The sequence below is a fragment of the Chiloscyllium plagiosum genome, unplaced genomic scaffold (genome assembly GCF_037043375.1).
Source record: "Chiloscyllium plagiosum isolate Xiang-an unplaced genomic scaffold, Cpla_swu_hap1 HiC_scaffold_2, whole genome shotgun sequence".
In the NCBI taxonomy this organism is placed as follows: Eukaryota; Metazoa; Chordata; class Chondrichthyes; order Orectolobiformes; family Hemiscylliidae; genus Chiloscyllium; species Chiloscyllium plagiosum.
Genome location: NW_028270140.1, coordinates 152,281,262 through 152,300,185, shown reverse-complemented (window position 1 = coordinate 152,300,185; position 18,924 = coordinate 152,281,262). Strand labels below are relative to the sequence as shown.

Here is an 18,924-nt window from a genome sequence, read left to right as displayed (position 1 = left end):
GACAGAAGTGAGCCCTTCCTGAAGAAGGGCTTATGCCCAAAACGTCGATTCTCCTGTTCCCTGGATTCTGCCTGACCTGCTGCGCTTTTCCAGCAACACATTTTCAGCTCTGATCTCCAGCATCTGCAGACCTCACTTTCTCCTCAGAAGTGAGCAACACCAGGATTCTTCAGTAACAGTTAAATAATTCCATTCATTAATAATTTCACTAATAAGAGCAGTGAAAGAAATGGATACATAATTAATGCTCTGAAACAGCATCCCTTCAAAGCCACATATGCACACACATGCACAGACACATACACATACATGCACACAAACGCACAGACACATACACACACACACAACCACAATTAAGACAGAGAAAAGATAAATGATTCATTTTTCTACCATGAGTGAAAAAAGAATGTAGATAGGGTAACAGGCTAAACAGAACACTGAAAATAAAAGTCCTGACCACAAGATGGAAGGATCGCTCTCTCTCACAGTCCGTGTGTTGTTTCGCAGCAATGAGATGCTGTGTTCTGGACAGTGATGGGCATACTTCAAATCCAACGGCCAATCAGGTGAACTCAGAACTTTTCGCATGTGACTTCTATCTTTCCAGATTACTTGTGTTTTCTCTGCTTTTCTCTACAGTGATGGGGGAGAGGCAGAGCTGACTGCTTTCTCTCTGTAGACTCTAGATACTTTACACTTTCAGACACTCCAGGAACGTCCAGCTTTGTAACAGCACAGTTCAACCAATCAGACAGCAGTTGCTAAGCAGAACTTTCTTAACTCGAAACATTATCATGAAGTCCGATGGCATCAGGTCAAACATGAGCAAGGAAATCTCCGGACTCTCTCCACTGCCACAATCCCCCCACTCCCAGGCTGCTGATCATGTTTATCACCACTTGGAGGAAGCACTGAGGTCAACACTGGCACAGAATGTACTCTGGGTGGGAGACGTCACTGTCCAACACCAAGACAGACTCAGCAGCTTTACTACTGCCTGAGCTGGTGGAATCTGAAATGACATAGCTCTTGGACTGGGTCTATGGCAGGTGGTGAGGGAACCAACAAGAGAGAAAAGCTTGACCTTGTCCTCAGCCGTCTATCTGTCTATTATAGGATTGGGAGGAGTAACTACCACACAATCCCATGGAGACAAAGTCCCATCATCACATTGAGGTATATCCCCATCATGTATCCCACTAGCCCTGTGTTAAATAGGACAGACTTTGAACAGATCAAGCAAATCAATTCTGGGATCCCTGAGACACTGTGGGCCATCAGTACAGCAGAATTGGGCTGCAACACAATCTCTAAACCCATGGCCTGTAATTTTCCCCCACTCAGCCATTAACATCAAGTCAGGACATCAATCCTGGTTCAATGAACAATGCAGGAGGTGATGCCAGGAACAGCACCAGCAAACCTGAAAATGAGATGTCAGCTATAAAACCACTTCTGTGTCAAACGGCATAAACCACAATTGATGCTCTGGGGTAAGTGTCAGTGCATCAGATATAAGCTCAACAGACCTGTCACATGCAGTTATGAATGGTTGAGGACAATTAAGCAACTAACAGGAATATGAGTCTCCACAAATATCCCCATCCTCAATGAGGGGGAGCCCTGCTCATCAGTGCAAATAATAGGGCTGAAGCATTCCCAAATAACTTGACCCATAAGACGTCCCCAGCATCATAGGTGATTCCTTACCCAGCCGGCAAATATAATTCAGTGGGTCAGCATTGACGTGTAGGTAGGGCTAGGGACAGAAATCATGGGACCTAGTGCTGTTCCTCACACAGTCCCTGACCCAACCTCCAGGACCCACACTCACTTCCACTGACCTGACACAGTGAACACCCTTCTTCAATCCTGATGTACTGTCAACCCCTGTCCTGTAGACCTGACCAAGTAAGGATGGCAGAGACAAAAACAGAAATTGCGGGAAAAACTCAGCTGGTATGGTGGCATCTGTGGAGAGAAAGTAGAGTTAATGGTTTGGGTCCAGTGACACTTCTTCAGAAATAAAATGATCAAAAACAGTGGGCTGAGAGGAGCCTGGATCTCGCAGCTGCTCCTGAGATTCAGATTTATTTCCAGATTTCCTTCTTGCTTTCTTACATTTATTAAATTTCAGTCAGAAAACCTTTTTGTTTGATTCACTTTTAGTTATTTTATATTCAAAAATACAAAAAAATTCCCAAAACAGACAGGCCCAATTTTTTTTATCAAACAGAGTCCTATGAATGGCCTTTTTGGATCGGCACACACGTGGACTGTGGGAAGTTTTGCTGACGGAAAATAATTGCTGAGGGATGTTTTGTTTCAAACCAAGTTGTGTTTACAGAGCTCTTGGACAGACTGACACCTGGTTGGCTCTGGAGTGGGACTTTATTTTTAATCAGAACATTGAAAGCTGTCTGCTGGACCACTTGTGCTTAATATTAACTCTTTGGATAAAGAAATGTAGTTTACTTTAGAGTTAAGGTGTTAGTGTAAGTTGCTTCTTTTTCGACTTAATGACATTGAGGGCATACAAGAGACACAGAGTTAGATGGCCAGTAGATTTCGAGAGGTGATATCACAGCAGGATCAGTCAGATAGATGGATGACTGTCAGGAAAGGTAAGAAGGTAGTTCAGAAATCTCTCATACGGTTGAAAGGATGATCTCTCAGAGGAAATTAGAAGGGAAGTCAGATCTTGGGCACTAAAAATGAACCTTATGTTTGGAGGGGTTTGACAAAATTTAAAAGAATAATTGTTGCAGTTGATTCTCCTGTCAAGGGCACAGACAGGAGGTTCTACAGCAGTGAGCATGAATCTAGGATATTATACTGTTTTCTTGGTGCTAGGATTAAGGACATTGCAAAATGTTTGAAGCATACTGTTAAAGGGAACAATGAGAAACCAGAAGATTTTGTACACAGTGATGGGAATGACATAGTTGGGGAAAGGATTAAGGCTTTACAAAATAATATCAAACGTTAGGTCGAAGATTAAAAAACAGACCCTCAAAAGTAGTAATCTCTGGTTTAATCCCAAAGCCAAGCTCAAAAGAGTGAACAAAAGGATAAAGGAGGCAAATCAATGGCTGAAGAGGTGGTGTAATGTTCAGGGATTCAGATTCTTGGATCACTGCGATCTCTTCTGAGACAGAAAAGACCGTTCACAAAGGATGGTTTTAACTGTACTGCTTTCAGGAACAATGGGTGAATAAAGAGATGGAGGTTCCAGTCAGGGATAGGAGAGAATCATATACTAAATATAAACAACTGGATCCAAATGGATCTCTTGCACTGTATAATGAGTGTCAGGCCATTCATAAGAGGGAGATCAGGAAGTCAAAGAAAGGATATGGGATAGCCTCGGCAAATAAGGTTAAAGGTAATCCAAAGGGATTCTATAAGTACATTAAGACCAAGACAGCAACAAGAAATAGAGTATAGGGCAAAGAGATTGCCTTTGTGTTCGACCTCAGGAGATGGGAAAGATCTTAAGTCAGTATTTTGTGTCAGTTTTTACTGTGGAGAGAGAAGTGGAGGCGAGAGAACGCTGAGAAATAAATATTGATGTTTTGAAAAGCGTTTGCATTACAGAAGAGGAAGGGCGAGAGGTCTTTGAAAATATAAATCTCTGGGACCTGATCTCGTGAATCCCAGGACTTTGTCAGAAGTTAAGAGGAAATCGCTGGCATTTGAATCATCTATAAATACGAGTGAGGTGCTGAATGACTGGAAAGTGGCTAATGTTCAAGAATGGATGTCAGGAGAAGCCTGGGAACTTCAGACCTGTGAGTCTGACTTCGGTGGTGGGTAAGTTGTTGAAAATAATTCTGAAATTTGGGATTTATATGCATTTGGAGAGGCAAGGAATGATTAGGGATAGTCAACATGGGAGACTGATCAGCAAGATTAGATCTCATGGAATACAGGGAGAACTAGCCATTTGGATACAGAAATGGCTCAAAGGTAGAAGACAGTGGGTGGTGATGGAGGGTTGTTTTTCAGACTGGAGGCCTGTGACCAGTGGAGTGCCACAAGGATTGGTGCTGGGTCCTCTACGTTTTGTCATTTACATAAATGATTTGGATGCGAGCATAAGAGGTACAGTTAGTAAATTTGCAGATGTCACCAAAGTCAAAGGTGTAGTGGACAGCGAAGAAGGTTACCTCAGATTACAACAGGATCTGGATCAGATGGGGCAATGGGCTGAGAAGTGGCAGATGGAGTTTAATTCAGATAAATGCGAGGTGCTGCATTTGGGAAAGCAAATCTTAACAGGACTTATACACTTATTGGTAAGGTCCTAGGGAGTGTTGCTGAACAAAGAGACCTTGGAGTGCAGGTTCATAGCTCCTTGAAAGTGGAGTCGCAGTTAGATAGGATAGTGAGGTAGGCGTTTGGTATGCTTTCCTTTATTGGTCAGAGTATTGAGTACAGGAGCCGGGGTGGGGGGGGGGGGGGGGGTCATGTTGCAGCTGTACAGGACATTGGTCAGGCCAATGTTGGAATATTGCATGCAATTCTGGTCTCCTTCCTATCGGAAAGATGTTGTGAAACTTGAAAGGGTTCAGAAAAGACTTACAAGAATGTTGCCAGGGTTGGAGGATTTGAGCTATAAGGAGAGGCTGAACAGGCTGGGGCTGTTGTCCCTGGAGCATCAGAGGCTGAGGGGTGACCTTATAGAAGTTTACAAAATTATGAGGGATATGGATTGGGTAAATATGCAAAGTCTTTTCCTTGGGGTCGGGGAGTCCAGAACGAGAGGGCATAGGTTTAGGGTTAGGGGGAAAGATATAAAAAAGACCTAAGGGGCAACGTTTTCACGCAGAGGGTGGTACGTGTATGGAATGAGCTGCCAGAGGAAGTGGTGGAGGCTGGTACAATTGCAACATTTAAGAGGCATTTGGATGGGTATATGAATAGGAAGGGTTTGGAGGGATATGGGCCGGGTGCTGGCAGGTGGGACTAGATTGGGTTGGGATAGGTTGGACCGAAGGATCTGTTTCCATGCTGTACATCTCTATGGCTCTATGACTCTAGTGATAGTCAGCATGGTTTTGTGCGAGGGATATTGTATCTCACAAACTTGATTGAGTTTTTTGAAGAAGTAAACAAGAAAATTGATGAGGGCAGAGGGGTTAACATTGTTTACTTAGACTTTGATAAATCCTTTGACAAGGTTCCGCATGGTAGACTAATTAGTGAAGTTAGATCCCATGGGATTCAGGGTGAGCTTGGCAAGTGGATGCACAATTGGCTGAAAGGCAGAAGACAGAGAGTGACGGTGGAGGGAGGGTTTTGTTCTGGAGGCCTGTGACCAGCAGGATCCCATGGGGATCAGGGCTGGGCCCACTTTTGTCATCATTTATTTTCAAAATTTAGATAAGAACACAGAAAGAATGTTTTACAAGTTTGCGGTTGATACCAACATTGATGGTACATTGAATAATGAAAGAAGGTTATCTTAGAATACAAAGAGATCATAATCAAATGGGTCAATGGGCTGAAGAGTGACAGATGGAGTTTAAGTGTGAGGTATTGCACTTTGGGAAAACAATCAAAGGGAAGACTTACACAATTAAAAGTAGGGCCTTGGGTAATGCTGTAGAACAGAGACCTAGGGATTCAGGTACAGAATTCTTCCAAATTTGCATCGTCTATATATACGGTGGTTCAGCACACTTGCCTTCATTGCTCAGACCTTTGATAATCGGAGTTGGGATATTATGTTCAGGTTGGACAGGATGCTGGTGAGGCCTCTATTGTGTCCAGTTCTGGTCACCCTGTTATTGCAAGGATATCATTTAGCTGGAGAGTGTTCAGAAGACATTTACCAGGATGTTGCCGAGAAAGTAGGCCTTGAGTTACTGGAAGAGGCTGGAGCGACTAGGACATTTCTCACTGGAGTGCACAAAGTTGAGAGGTGACCTTATCAAGATCGATAAAAGCATGAGGAAGAAAGATAAAGTGAATGGCAGGTGTCTTTTTGCTCTTGTGGGAGATTTCAAGACTGGGGGCATATCTTCAAGGTGAGAGGAGAAAGATTTTAAAAAGACATAAGGGGCAGTTTTTATTTTACACAGAGAGTAGTTCATGTGGAATGAGCTTCCAGAGGAAATGGTGGATGTGGGTACAGTTACAATGCTTAAAAGACATTTAGATAATGTCATGAATAAGAAATGTTTGGAGGGATATGGGCCAAGCGCAGGCAAGTGGGATTGTGATCAGTGTGGACTCATTGAACTGAAGGGTCTGCTCCTGTGCTGTATGACTCTATAACTGATTATAGCTGGGGAAAGGTTGGTATAGATGCTGAAGATGGGGAGGGGGGTGAGGGGGCAGGAGTAAACACTCAGTGGAAATGGACCCCAGACAGAGAGAAAAACAATTGGACAGACAAACGAAAGGGGAAAGGTCAGCCTGGGAGAATGAACAGCTGCTGATGGGGACCATTGATGGGGACTGACAATGGATTGTTTTGGTAGTAGCCCATGTGATGACAAAGCCTGGTGTGTGGGGGTTGTGGGAAGGAGATCGGAGAAGGTGCTGAGGCCCTAAAATTATTGACCCAAATATTGAGTCCAGAAGGTCACTGGGTCCCCAAAAGCTGGTGTGTCGATCTGGCAGGCAACTGGATGCTCAGCATCATTTTTGTGGACGAACATTTCTGTTCTGCAAAGTAATCACCCAGTCTGTGTTTTGTTTTCCCAATACAGAAGTGGACTGTGCAGAGTTGGTGAATTATGAGCAGCCCTGAGCCTATGTGAGGTGGTGCTGATGGAGAGAGAGGGCTCAAGATTGTGCATATGGCAACACATGACACTGAGTGTGAATGGCAGATTTCATTCTCTAAATCAAGTCACCATATTCCTACCAGACCATGGGCTGCTTTCTCTTGAGAGAGAGAGAGAGAGAGAACTGGTGGTGGTTTAACATGAGGGCCACCACACCTCAGTGAGGAGAGAGTTGAGAAGGAGGGTTCTTCATGGTCACCTGAGCCAATGTGGGGATTGAACCCACACTGTTGGCATCACACTGCTTTGCAAACCAACCAAACTCCAGATTCCCTGAAGTGTTCAACTGAATCAGATCAGAATTTCCAAATCTCAGCCATTAGGTTAGCTTTTCTTTCAAATTCCAGATTTTAAAAACATTTATTCACATTTCACCTTCTGCTGTGATGGGATTTGAACCCATAGCCACAGACTTGCGTGTTTGGATTGGTCACCCAGTGACAGTAACAGTATACCACCACCTTCCTTTATAACCCATGTGTGAATGCAGGGCGAGGATAAGTCCCACATGGCTGTGATGCCTCACACAGTCAGATGGACACTGTGGGAATGTAGTTGCACTAATGGAATTATTCCTGATGAAGATTGTAACCAAGAGGGACACATCAGACTGTTGCACCTTCCTGTTCGAGGAGATGATCTCAATGTCAGTATAACTTTGGGGCATTTAGAGATAGAACTGAATGTTCTGAGTCTGTCAATGTCTTTCAATATTGACATCAGAATGCACCTAAAAATATCAGCACATCATCGTACATTAAGTATGGACTAAAATTAAATTTGAAACTCAAAGCTAAAACTCTACAGAAGGTGGAAATTTTAAATAAACATCAAAATGCTGCAAATACTCAGCAGGGCAGACAATACCGATGGAGAGAAACAGGGTTAATGTTTTAGTTCCATGTCCTTTCACCAGAAAATTAAATCACAAAACATTCACAGAATCTGTTCCACACTCATTGTGCACCTTCTACAGGCTGAAGAATGTGTGAACGGTTTCTTACCATGTACCTGCAGCCGTGTCTCTTTCTGGATCAGATACTGAGAATCAGGTTCTGACCTGTACTCCACCAGACACAGGTAAGTGTGATTGTCCCTCACACTCAGCTGGATTATCCTGGTCGAGGCGTTTCCCTCCTCTGGGTGCCCGATGAGCTCGTACCGATTTCCACCGTGTACAGTTGTCCAAGTTCCCTGTGATTGGGCTGTAAATGTAACGATGTGTTGGTAGGGCTCCTTCCTCATCCAGGTAACAGTGGTCAGGGTGTGGGAGTCCCGGCGCCTGAAGATACAGGGTAAAGTAACTGAATCTCCCTCTGTCCCACTCACCACTGAGGCATTTCCCTGAGCAGCTGAGGAAAGGACAAACATCAGAATGGATGAGGTCAGTGTGCAGAAGTTCTTATTTCAATCTGTTATATTCCTTTCAACTTCACAATAAAATGAACAATTAAAGACTCCACTCACATCTCTAACAGGTCTGCCCTCGACATTCCCCAACAAGAGTCACCCTGATCAAAATGTTTCCTCACCACTCAATTTGAAAACCTTGATTACAAGATATTTCCATGATGTGGAGTTGCCAGTGTTGCACTGAGGTGGACAAAGTCAGAAGTCACACTACACCAGGACTTCACCTGATTCAGGAGCAGTGCTCTGAACCTTGTTATTTCAAATAAACCAGTTGGACTATAACATGGTGCTGTGTGACCACTGAAGATACTTACAGATCGGATCCATTGAACCCTCCTGAATTCATTCATGCAGAACCCTCCACCCGTTGCTCAATATTAATATTCTTTAAACAAGGTCAAGGATTTTACAGCCTCCCCCCTCACTCTGTTGCTCAAACACATTGAGGAGAAAGTGAGGTCTGCAGATGCTGGAGATCAGAGCTGAAAATGTGTTGCTGGAAAAGCACAGCAGGTCAGGCAGCATCCAGGGAACAGGAGAATCGACGTTTCGGGCATAAGCCCTTCTTCATTCCTGAAGAAGGGCTTATGCCCGAAACGTTGATTCTCCTGTTCCCTGGATGCTGCCTGACCTGCTGCGCTTTTCCAGCAACACATTTTCTGCTCAAACATATTCAAATTATTGACCACACTCTGTGTGAAGGAGAACCCCCTGGTGTCATTCGTAATGTAACCATTCACCAGCTCCAAACTGTGACCTTTGAAATGAGCACAGGTTAATTTAAACTCAGAATCCAGATTACATTTTCCTACACTGAGTAAATTATTTGGGTGCAGGAGGAGGGGGATAACCAGCCATGTGCCTCTTTGCTGCATGAACTTAAAAGAGGAGCTATGAGATTAAATGTTCCCTCATTCTTATTTAAATCGGTAATCTGTTATTTTGCAATTGTTCCCCTGTTTGACTTCTGTTGACAAGAGCAAATATCCTCTCAGAATCTGCATTGTCAAGCTCCTCAGGATCTTGATGAAGGGTCACTCTCCCTGAAACATTAACTCTGATTTCTCTCCACAGGTGCTGACAGACATGCTCAGCTTTTCCAACAGTTTCCATTTTTGTTTCTGATTTGCAGCATCTGCAGTTTTTTGTTTGTTTTTTCCTCAGGATGTTCGCTGTTTCATTAATTTCTACTTTTGTTTTATTTGGTCATGGGTGTCACTGGCTCAGATCATGTGCATTTATTGTCCATCCTGATTGCCCAGGAGAAGCTGCCTTCTTCAACTGCTGCAGCCCTGAGGTGTCAGGGTTATCCAGAGTAATTTAAGGGATTGAGTTTCAGGACTTTGACCCAGCAACAGTGAAGGAATGCCAAAAGAGTACAATTCGACTCAGACTACTCTGCATTGACCAAGGCCCCAATAACAGTGAGTGCAGTTCCAGCCCTGTCAACCCTGCAAAGTCCTCCTCAGTAACATCTAGGAGCTAGTGCACAGACGGGTCGACTAACAACCTCACATGGTCGAACTCACAGAACCATAACTTACAATATCACAGACACCACGATAATTGTCCCTGGACACAGCCTGACCCACCACCAGGACAGAGCCAGCAGAGGTGGAGGCACAGTGGTGTACAGTCAGGAGGGAGTTGCCCAGGGACTCCCCAGTATGAAGTCACCAAGTTAAAGACTACATTGTAAGCCCATTGAACTTCAATCTGTAACCTCACAATCCACATTAACACCCCCCGCACCAATATTCCCATCAGGCTGGGAGATCAATGAAGAGACATGTGATTTTGCTGCATGCAACCAGGCAAAAGTGAGGATTGCAGATGCTGGAGATCAGAGTCAAGATTAGAGTGGTGCTGGAAAAGCATAGGAGGTCAGGCAGCATCCGAGGAGCAGGAAAATCATCTTTTCGGGCAGGAGCCCTTCATCAGCCACATTCCTGATGAAGGGCTCCTGCCCGAAACGTTGATTTTCCGGCTCCTCAGATCCTGCCTGACCTGCTGTGCTTTTCCAGCACCACTCCAAACTTGACTGTGTGCAACACCAGGCAAACTGAAATGTGTGAGGCCAACACACTGAACCTACAACATCCCCAGGACTACTTGCTCATCAAACAGTAGAAACAGCACACAACAGAGCCACCCCGTAACCAATGGATCAGATGGCTCTGCAGTCCTGCTACAGACAGTCCTGAATGGTGGGGGACAATTGCTGCACCAGATGTTCCAGTACAGAAAGCGGTTGATGTTGTCTACATGGACTTCAGTCAAGCCTTTGACAAGTTCCCTCACTGCAGACTGGTAAAAATGCGAAGTCACATGGTATCATGGGTGAGCTGGCAAGGTGGGCACCGAACTCACTTAGTCATAGGAGACAGAGGGTAACAATGGAATGGAGGGTTGTAACAAGTGATGTTCCACAGGGATCAGTGCTGGGATGTCTGCTGCTCATGGTCTATCCAATGATTTGGAGGAAAACGTGTCTGGTCTAATTTGTAATTTTGCAGGCGATGCAAAGATTGGTGGAGTTAAGGATAGTGAGAAGGATTGTCAGAAGATTCAGCAGGATACAGATCAGTTCGATAGCGGATGGCGTTTAATCCAGACAAATGTGAACGATGTATTTTGGAATGGCAAGTGCAGGTGGAAATTAAACACTGAATGGCAGAACCCTGAGGAGGATTAATATGCAGAGGGATCTGAATGTGCAGGTCTACAGCTCACTGGAGGTGACAACGCAGACAGATAAGGGAGTGAAAAAGGCCCACAGCATCATTGCCTTCATTGGAAGGAGCATTGAGTATAACGACAGACAAAGTTATGCTGCAGCTTTAAAGAACTTTAGTTCGGCCACACTTGGAATATTAGGTGCACTTTTAGTCACCACACTACCAGAAGAATATGGATGCTTTGGAGAGAGTACAGAAATGGTTTACCAGGATATTGTCTTGAATGGGGGATTTTAGCTGTGAAGAACGGGTGGATAGACTGGGTTTGTTTTCACTGGAACACAGGAGGTTGAGGGGCGACCTAATAGAAGTTTATAAGATTGTGAATGGCAGGGATAAAGTGGAATATATGAGGCTTTTTCCCCCGAGTAGATGGGTCAATTACTAGAGGACATGGGTTTAAGGAATGGGGCTGGGTTTGGAGGGGGTGAGGGGGAGGGTGGTGCTGGTGATATTAAGAGATGTACAAGGCAGGTTTCTCACACAAAGGGTGGGTGAGTGGCTGGAACGCACTGCCAGTGGAGGTGGTGGAAGCAGACACTATCGCAGCATTCCAGAAGCATCTGGATGAATACATGAATAGGAAAGGATGCTGATCCTGTAAGTGAAGACAGTTTTAGTATGGAAAGGCAAAATGTGTCAGCACTGGTTTGGGGGATGGAAGGGCATGTTCCTGTGCTGTATTGTTATTTGTTCTTGTTCTAATTACGGCACTGGCATCTACCCAACAAGTCCAGGTATACCCTGTCCACAAAAACCAAGGTGGGTCTGACCAGGCCAATTAAACTGAAGGAAGGTGTCAGTGACTGCCTTTAACATCAAGGCTGTATTTGAGCGAGTGTAGCATCAAGGAACCTGAGCCAGTGGGAAGCCGAGGGGAGAAACCTCCATGGGTTTCAGTCAGACCTGGCAAAGAGGAAGATGGTTCATAGAATCCTTTCATTGTGGAAGCAGGCCATTTGGCCCTACAAGTCCTGAAGAAGGGCTTATGCCCGAAACGTCGATTCTCCTGTTCCCTGGATGCTGCCTGACCTGCTGCGCTTTTCCGGCAACACATTTTCAGCTCTGATATCCAGCATCTGTAGACCTCACTTTCTCCTACAAGTCCACACCAACCCTCTGAAGAGTGACCCACCCAGGCCCATTCCCCCACCCGAACCTATTACTCGACATTTACCCTGAACTAATACACCTAACCTACATATCCATGAACACTATGAGCAATTTAGCATGGCTAATTCACCTGACCTGTACATCTTTGGATTGTGAGAGAAAACCAGAGCACCCAGAAGAAATCCACACAGACACAGGGAGAATGTGTAAACTCCACACAGACTGTTACCTCAGACGAGAATCAAACCCAGATTGTTGTGGTTGTTGGTCAGTCATCTCAGCTCCAGAACATCCCTGCAGGAGTTTCTCAGGATAGTGTCCTCAGCCTAACCATCTCCTGCTGTATCATCAATGACTTTCCCTCCACTATATACATGAGAACATCACCACCTACAAGCTTCCCTCCAATGCACTCATCATCTTGATTTGGGAATATTTAATAATTCCTTCAGTATGACTGGGACAAAGCCCTTTGAATCCTTAACCAACCTTATCGCTAATGTCCCTGCAGCTGAGGGAACGCACCAGATCAAGGAGGCAGCTCACCATTCCCTTGTCCATGGCAATTAGGGATGGCCAATATAGGCTGACCGAGCATGTGACACCCATGTCCCCTTGAACAATGAAAAGATAACTGTACTTCCCAGTCAGGATGGTCTGTATCTGATGCCATTTTTTACACTGAGGTCATAGAGGTCATTACTTTGGAAGGTGCTGGTGGAGGAAGTGTTGCTGCCTTGCTGCAGTGTATTTTATTGTTATTGTTACAATACTGTTGGGTGGGAGTTCCAGGATTTTGACCCAGTAACAAAGACAGGGCAGCAATATATTTTCCTGCACTCTTCCAGACAAGTGGGGAGTATTCCATCACGCTTCCAACTGGTCAATATGCTTTGGAGTCAGGTGTGTTAATTTACAGGACCTCCAGCCAATAACCTACTCTTGAAGCCACAACTCCATTTGCACTCCTGGGTTCACTCCTTGTCCACAACAGAATAAGTCATTCAGGGGGCAGTTACGAGTCAACCTCATTACAGTAGGTATGGATTCACATGTAGGTCAGACCATTAAGGATAGCAAATTTCCCTCCCTAAAGGAACATGAGTGAACCAGGTTTTTTTTGTCAGAGGTGCCTACATGGTTGTTATTATACTGGCTTTTCAGTCTAGATTGCTTTCAAATTCAAATTTCACAAATCTGCCATGGATTGGAAAGTATTCCCCAGGACATTAGCTTCTGCAGAGTATTAGTCCCCCCATCCATCTATTTTCTGTTCAGCCAATAGAAAGCGAAGATAGAAACAGTGAGGTTTTCAGCCAATGCAAGCTGAGAGTTCCCTCACTCTGCGACGTGCTCATCCAATGAGGGCTTGGAATTTATGGATCTCTTTTTCTCACCCAATGTCGATAGAGCAGGATTGTCATTGGTGCGGGGGGGGGGGGGGGGTCTTGGAGCTTGAATCCTTGACGATTTGTGTCTGTTCCCTGCCCCAAAAAACTGAAGCCAGTCTGAACACAGCAAATGAGTGACTGTGGGAGGTTTTAGAGTCGGAAATGGATTGGTCTGTAAATCCCAGCCAGGTCTCTCTCTCTCTCTCACACACACTCTCCTTCTCACTCCCTCCTGCCTGAGACCAACTGGATGAACCCAGGAGAAGGATCCAACCCGAGAGCTCCCGGACCTGGTGGAGCCTGTCCCCATTGAGCTGTCAGGGCAGTGACACATCAGAACATTGTTCCTCACCTTCCACTTTCAGACGTGTTCGATACCATGTATGAAACTTGCCGATATTGAGCTCCACACGACACCGATAGAAACCAGCATCCCTCAGGCTCAGTCCCTCCATCATTATTGAGGCATCTTTGTTGCTGAGGTTCCCCACGAATCTGAATCGATTCCCACCGTCCCGCTGTCTCACATTCTCACACAGCTCACCCTGGGAATGGTCTGGACCAGGATATGTACACTTAAAGATTAAAGACTGTGATTCCCTCTTGTACCATAAGATGGAGCCGGTGAGTGTGAGGTGAGTGTCAGGGTGGGTGAAGCTGCAGGGTAAGACAGCGGAACCTCCTTCCTCAGCCCTCACTCCATCCGCGATTGTCATTGACCAACCATTACCAGAATCTGCTGTGAGGGGAGAGAGAGAGAGAGGATATGAACACAGCACAGACACCAAACAGTGAGGTAAAACACTGAATCTGTTGTATGATGAGAAAATATATCACATTCTTCAGTCATGGCTTATAAACTAACCTGGGACAGTGTGGAATGAGCTACAGGCTGGAGCACAACAGAAGGCTTCAGGTGGTTTGTGGTTCGACTGTGGGTGTTTATTGCTGTTGGTTGATGAGAGTTTTTGGTGCCTGAGAGTTTCCAGGAGACCCAGAGTGATCTGAAGAGCAGGACTCAGGGCCCTCCCTGCAGAATCTTTTCTATTTCCCATCACTTTCTACTCTATTACCGAGCCAGCCTTCAGCAACCTGGCTCATTCATCAGTCACAGCAGAGGGATGGGGTACATAGTGGGAGTATTGCAGAGGGTGAAGGCGATACACAGAGACATGAAGAAGGAGAACTGAAGTAAAAAAATAAATAAGTCATAATCCCAGAGAACTGCTGTCTCATTAGAGAGTTGACTGATGGTGATTTAACCTGAGGGCCACTCTGCCTCAGACAAGGGGCACGGTTGAGAACCTGAGACCTTCATGGGCCCCTCAGACAGTATTGGAATTAAACGCGCATTGTTGGCATTACTCCACATCGCAAACAAACTGCCCAGCCAACTGAGCTAACTGACACAAGAACACAATCCAAAGAAATCCAGAGGCAGTGTGAATATCGTCAAGTGAGGGCATAAGGGAGTGTGGAATGGCTGGATGGCATTTACTTGTGAGTAAGGCAGACAAGCTGAGGGTGTAGATTAACACATTGGTATGTGATTTATTTGTTATTGCAGAGACGTAGTTGAGGGTGGGTAAAAACAGGTAAAAACAAGGACTGCAGATGCTGGAAACCAGAGTCGAGATTAGAGTGGTGCTGGAAAAGCGCAGCAGGTTAGGCAGCATCTGAGGAGCAGGAAAATTGACGTTTCGGGCAAAAGCCCTTCATCAGGAATAGAGGCAGGGTGCCTGCAGCGTGGAGAGATAAATGAGAGGGGGTGGGGGTGGGGAGAAGGTAGCAAAGAGTACAATAGGTGAATGGGAGTGGGGATGGAGGTGATAGGTCAGAGAGGAGGGTGGAGTGGATTGGTGGAAAGGAAGATAGGCAGGTAGGACAATTTATGAGGGTGGTGCTGAGCTGGAAGGTTGGAGCTGGGATGAGGTGGGGGAAGGGGAAATGAGGAAATTGGTGAAGTCCACTTTGATGCCATGGGGTTGAAGTGTTCTGAGGCAGAAGATGAGGCATCCTTCCTCCAGGCGCCGGGTAGTGAATGTGCGGTGGTGGAGGAGGCCCAGGACATGCATGTCGTTGGCAGAGTGGGAGGGGGAGTTGAAATTTTGGGCCACAGGGCAGGGTTGATTGGTGCGGGTATCCGGGAGATGTTTCTTAAAGCGCTTTGCTAGGAGGTGTCCAGTCTCCTCAATGTAGAGGAGACTGCATCGGGAGCAACGGATCCAATAAATGATATTGGTGGATGTGCAGGTAAAACTGTGATGGATGTGGAAGGCTCCTTTGAGGGTGGGGCAACATTGACAGCACAATGTTCTGGGTATAGAACCGTCAGATGAGACATGTGGGGGAAGGGGAATGTAAAAGAGGAGGGGGTGTTGCAACATTGATCAAGGAGTCAATTGCTGTAATAAGATGGATGATATCTTAGAATATTCCTCAAATGTGGCCACATGGTACAATGTAAAAACAAAATCCCATCACCACCCTCTGTCTCCTGCCATCACATCAATTTTGTATCCACTTCACATTCTTCCCCTGAATCCCATGTGATCTGACTTTACTAACTGGTCTACCATGCGGAACCTTGTCAAAGGCTTTGCAAAATGACCAAGTCAATAACATCTCCCATCTTGCCCTCATCAATCTTTCTGGTTACATCATCAAAAAATTTAATCAAGTTTGTGAGACATGATTTCCCCTGCACACAGCAGTGCTGAGTATCCCTTATCCCTGGTGTTGGGAGAGTTTTTTAAACTTTGTCCACCCCAGTCCAACACCGGCACCTCCACATTATATTCCTTAACAGTCCTTACTTCTTCACATGCCTGTAAATCCTATTTCTCAGAACCTCCTCCAAGACCCTACCCACCAGTGATGTCAGACTCACAGGTTTATAGTTCCCAGGCATCTCCCTGCAGCCTTTCTACAATAAAGGCATAATGTTAGACAATGTCCAGTCCTCCAGCACCTTACCTTTGGATGCAGATGATACAAATATCTTTGCTAGAGACCCCATAATTTCTTCCCTAACGTCCCATAATGCCCTGGGATACACATGACCATGTCCTGATGATTTATTCACCTTTATGTTTTCAGGAACTCCAGCATTTCCTCTTCTGAAATGCAGACTGTTTTAAGTCATCAATATTTATTTTCCCAAGTTCCCTCGCCTTCATTTCTTTCTCCACAATAAACACAATTGCAAAGTGTTCATTTAGCATCCTTCCCATCTCCTGTGGTTCCACACAGTGATGACCTCATTGACTTTAAGGGGCCCTGTTCTCTCCCCAATTGCTCTTTGGATTATCTGTATTTAACAGTTTCTGCCATGCTATCTCATATGCGCTTTCCTCCTTCCTGATATCCCTCTTTAGAATTGCCCTACACTCTGTAATAACTCCACAGAGACCAGTATCCCATCACCAAGTCACCCCTTATTTACACAGGGAGAGTCCTGACCCTGATCCAGCTCCCTCGCAGCAAGCTCTCAGAGTGAACAGAATCTCTGACATTCCTGTTCTTAAACTAACAACCCCAATCTGGGAACTCATATCCTATGAGGTCCACCTGGCTGACATCTTCATTTTGGAAACCCCTGGATGACCATGACTCGGGGCAGACACTCTTGCTCCACATAATAATCTGCCATCCTCTACTGCAGTTGAGAAAGGTTTCACTTCTGATTGTGATGACCCTTTGGTTTCCCCCATCACACCAGCTATTTCAGGTTGGCCAGGATCGGATCTGTCTCCATCCAAAGTCTGATATTGTCAGCTGTGACTGGAAGTGTGTCCAGAAAATTTAAAACCATTATGGACTTTTCCAGTGGTGGTACCATCGGTGGTGTATCTGCCAGTGGGAGGTGGCTCAATGTATCCACATTTGCTACTTGGGCTCCCGGACAGTGTTCAAATTGTAATTAAACCACTTCATATTCAAGCCCATTGCTGAATCCGGCCTGAAGGTATGGGCAGCACTGCCTTATCCTCTTTAAGAAGACGTAACAGGGGTTTGTTATCTGTGATTATTAGGAATTTGCATTCATAGAACATAGAACATAGAACATAGAACATAGAACAATACAGCACAGAACAAGCCCTTCGGCCCACGATGTTGTGCCGAACTTCTAACCTAGATTAAGTACCCATCCATGTACCTATCCAAATGCCGCTTAAAGGTTGCCAATGATTCCGACTCTACCACTCCCACGGGCAGCGCATTCCATGCCCCCACCACTCTCTGGGGAAAGAACCCACCCCTGACATCTCCCCTATACCTTTCACCCTTCACCTTAAATTTATGTCCCCTTGTAACACTCTGATGTACCCGGGGAAAAAGTTTCTGACTGTCTACTCTATCTATTCCTCTGATCATCTTATAAACCTCTATCAAGTCACCCCTCATCCTTCGCCGTTGCAACGAGAAAAGGCCGAGAACTCTCAACCTATCCTCGTACGACTTCCTCTCCATTCCAGGCAACATCCTGGTAAATCTTCTCTGCACCCTCTCCAAAGCTTCCACATCTTTCCTAAAGTGAGGCGACCAGAACTGCACACAGTACTCCAACTGTGGCCTAACCAAAGTCCTGTACAGCTGCAACATCACTTCACGAATCTTGAATTCAATCCCTCTGCTAATGAACGATAATACACATAAGCCTTCTTACAAACTCTATCCACCTGAGTGGCAACCTTCAAAGATCTATGTACATAGACCCCAAGATCCCTCTGTTCCTCCACCTGACTAAGAACCCTACCATTAACCCTGTATTCCGCATTCTTATTTATTCTTCCAAAATGGACAACCTCACACTTGGCAGGGTTGAACTCCATCTGCCACTCCTCAGCCCAGCTCTGCATCATATCTAAGTCCCTCTGCAGCCGACAACAGCCCTCCTCACTGTCCACAACTCCACCTATCTTCGTATCATCTGCAAATTTACTGACCCACCCTTCGACTCCCTCATCTAAGTCATTAATAAAAATTACAAACAGCAGAGGACCCAGAACTGATCCCTGCGGAACTCCACTTGTAACTGGGCTCCAGGCTGAATATTTACCATCTACCACCATTCTCTGCCTTCGACCGGTTAGCCAGTTTTCTATCCAATTGGCTAACTTTCCCTCTATCCCATGCCTCCTGACTTTCCACATAAGCCTACCATGGGGAACCTTATCAAATGCCTTACTAAAATCCATGTACACTACATCCACTGCTCTACCCTCATCCACATGCTTGGTCACCTCCTCAAAGAATTCAATAAGACTTGTAAGGCAAGACCTACCCTTCACAAATCCATGCTGGCTGTCCCTAATCAAGCAGTGTCTTTCCAGATACTCATAAATCCTATCCCTCAGTACCCTTTCCATTACTTTGCCTACCACAGAAGTAAGACTAACAGGCCTGTAATTCCCGGGGTTATCCCTATTCCCTTTTTTGAACAGGGGCACAACATTCGCTACTCTCCAG

The 18,924-nt window shown here is 45.4% G+C and overlaps 1 protein-coding gene across 1 annotated transcript in view; it reads right to left on the bottom strand.

Moving 5' to 3' along the window:
• Positions 1 to 18,924, bottom strand: part of LOC148152021 (uncharacterized) — a 48,494-nt gene that overhangs the window by 18,339 nt on the left and 11,231 nt on the right. The window contains exons 2-3 of the mRNA XM_087974892.1: positions 13,805 to 14,191; positions 7,802 to 8,149 (exon numbers count right to left, since the gene is read on the bottom strand). Of these exons, the coding sequence (XP_087831018.1) occupies positions 7,802 to 8,149; positions 13,805 to 14,191 (735 nt within the window). The remainder of the gene's footprint in view (positions 1 to 7,801; positions 8,150 to 13,804; positions 14,192 to 18,924) is intronic.